The sequence below is a fragment of the Eriocheir sinensis genome, chromosome 15 (assembly GCF_024679095.1).
Source record: "Eriocheir sinensis breed Jianghai 21 chromosome 15, ASM2467909v1, whole genome shotgun sequence".
NCBI lineage: Eukaryota > Metazoa > Arthropoda > Malacostraca > Decapoda > Varunidae > Eriocheir > Eriocheir sinensis.
Genome location: NC_066523.1, coordinates 16,894,342 through 16,896,841, shown reverse-complemented (window position 1 = coordinate 16,896,841; position 2,500 = coordinate 16,894,342). Strand labels below are relative to the sequence as shown.

Below are 2,500 nucleotides of genomic sequence, written 5' to 3'. Positions count from 1 at the left end.
GGTAGAAGCGACGGGCCAAATTTGTAGCTTTACCGTGTACCAGCGAAGGGTCAAATTTTTGCCATGATATAAACCCCCCAAAATAGATGATGCATAAAGTGATCACAAATGCGTTGATATATATTATGAAATGGTTTGCGTGAGTGATGATTTTTCTCGTTTTTCTCGCTGAGAGGGACCTTTTAGAAACATGATCCCCGCAGCTACCGGGCTAAGCTACTCACGCTCTTACATCCCTTTCTCTTTATTTGTTTCGCTTTTTCTTTCTCTGTTTTTTCTTCACATACCAAATGAAACTCGGCCCTTTTTTTCTCCTTGTGTTCTAACTTCACTCACATACAAGCTTACATTCTTTTTTATTTTTTTCATTTGTTTCATTTTCTTCCTTTCTCTTTTCTTTTCCTCGGAAACTTGATGAGACTCGGCCTGTTTTCGGGGTGGGGGGGAATGGTCCTAATGCATCGATATCGGTGTTCTAACTTAATACTCACACGAAAATTTACATATTTTTCATTCTTCATTTGTTCCTTTTTAGTCTTTTCTTTTTTTTCTTTTCTCGCATACCTGATGAAATTTGGCCTTTTTTGGGGGGTCTAATGCATCAAGCTCTTTGTGTTTTAACTTATAATTCACGAGCCAGCTTACATTTTCTTTTTCCTTCATTCCCTTATTTCCTCTGTCCCTGTTCTTTCTCTCTCTTATATTTGGTTCTCTCAGATTCTCTCGCATATATTTTTGGGTCCTAATGCATTAATCTCTTTGTATTCTTGCCTCGCTCAGACGAAACATCATATTTTCTTTTTCATTCCCTTTTTTTCTTCATTCTTTCCCTTTTACCTCCTTCTCTGTGTTTTCTTTTTCATACTAGAGAGAACTTTTTTTTTTAAGGCTCCAAATGCATCAATTTCTATGTATTCTTGCCTCACTCAGACAAAACCTCACATTCCCTTTTTTTTTCTTCATTCATTCCTTTTTACCTCCTTCTCTGTGTTTTCTTTTTCATACTTGAGAGAACTTTTTTTAAGGTTCCTAATGCATCAATTTCCTTGAGTTCTAACTTGAAATTCACGCGCAAGCTCACATTCTTATCTTTCTTAATTCGTTCCCTTTTTCCTCTTTCCCTGGTCATTCTCTCTCGTATATTTGGTTTTCTCAAATTGTCTCGCATATTTTTTGTCTTAATGCATCAATCTCTTTGTGTTCTCGCCTCACTCACGCGTACGTTTACATACCTGTTTTTATTTTCATTCCTGTGTTTTCATTACATACTTGAGAACACTTGGGCTTCTGCGGGCTCTAATACACGAATCTCCTTGTGTTCTAACCACATTCACTCACTCAAGCGCTTGCACTCCTTTCTATATCCATTCGTTCCCATTTTCTTTCCGCTTTTTCTTTTACATGAGAAAATTTGTGCCTTTGGGTCCATGACTTTCCTCACGTTCTAACTTCACTCACACCGACGCCCGCACTCCTTTCTTTTTGCACTCAGTCTATTGTAATCTGAGCTTATTTTTCGCTTTCCCCTCACATACTTAATAAAACTTAGTCCTTTTGAGCCCATTTAAGTAATAATCTATATCCGTTTTAATTTCGGCCTTGCCGGAGTCCGCACTTCTTTTTATCATCAATAAATCCCTTTTCTTATCTTGATTTATTCCCTGTCTTTTTCCTTCACATACTTGATAAAATTGTGTTCTTTTGAGTGTAATAAAGCAATATGCTCTTTGCGTTCTAACTTCACCTACAACGGCGCCAGCACTCGAGTCTGTCCTTACTCTGTCCCTATTTCTATCTTTACTCATTCTCTTCCTTTTTCCTCCCATACTTCATAAGACTTAGGCCTTTCGTGTGCACAAAAGCATTAATCTCCTTGCGTTCTAATTTCATCCACCTCGGCGCCAGCACTTTCTTGTATCTTCATTCAATCCCTATTCTAATCTTAACCCTTCCTTCTTTTTCCCCTCACATACTTATAATAAAACTAAAGCCTTTTGAGTGTACTAACGTCTTAATCTCCTTGAGTTTCAGGGTTAAGGCACTAGACGTCTTTTTTCTTCTCATACTTGATGATATTGCGTTTTTTTAATATTATGTATGCATGGATATCCCTATGCTTTAGTTTTCAGGGACCAGTGCGGGGTGGTGGAGCTGCTTAAGTTACATTCATTCTTTCTTATACTTCATGATGCTCGGCCCTAAGTCTACTAAGGCATAAACTCTCATGTTCCAGGGTTACGGTGTGATGGCGACAATAGGACGGGACGGTGGGAGCTGCCTTGGTCTCCTCCTGCTCTTCGCGCTAACGGTAGGAGCTTCGTGTGGTTCAATCTCGTCTCAAATCCCGGAAAGAGCTATGGCTGGTTCAGTCGGCCCCTCTTCCTTGTAGTGCATATGCATTAGGAAACGTTGCAATGATTTTTTTTGTAGAGAACTAATCCTACTACTACTATTACTACTTATACTACCGCTACTGCTACTGCTGCTGCTGCTGCTATTA

At 38.9% G+C, this 2,500-nt stretch overlaps 1 protein-coding gene across 1 annotated transcript in view; it reads left to right on the top strand.

Annotated features, from left to right (window-relative positions):
* LOC126998973 (cell surface glycoprotein 1-like) overlaps positions 1 to 2,500 on the top strand; it is a 38,495-nt gene that overhangs the window by 13,280 nt on the left and 22,715 nt on the right. The window contains exon 2 of the mRNA XM_050861271.1: positions 2,234 to 2,308. Within this exon, the coding sequence (XP_050717228.1) occupies positions 2,246 to 2,308 (63 nt within the window). The 5' untranslated portion in view covers positions 2,234 to 2,245. The remainder of the gene's footprint in view (positions 1 to 2,233; positions 2,309 to 2,500) is intronic.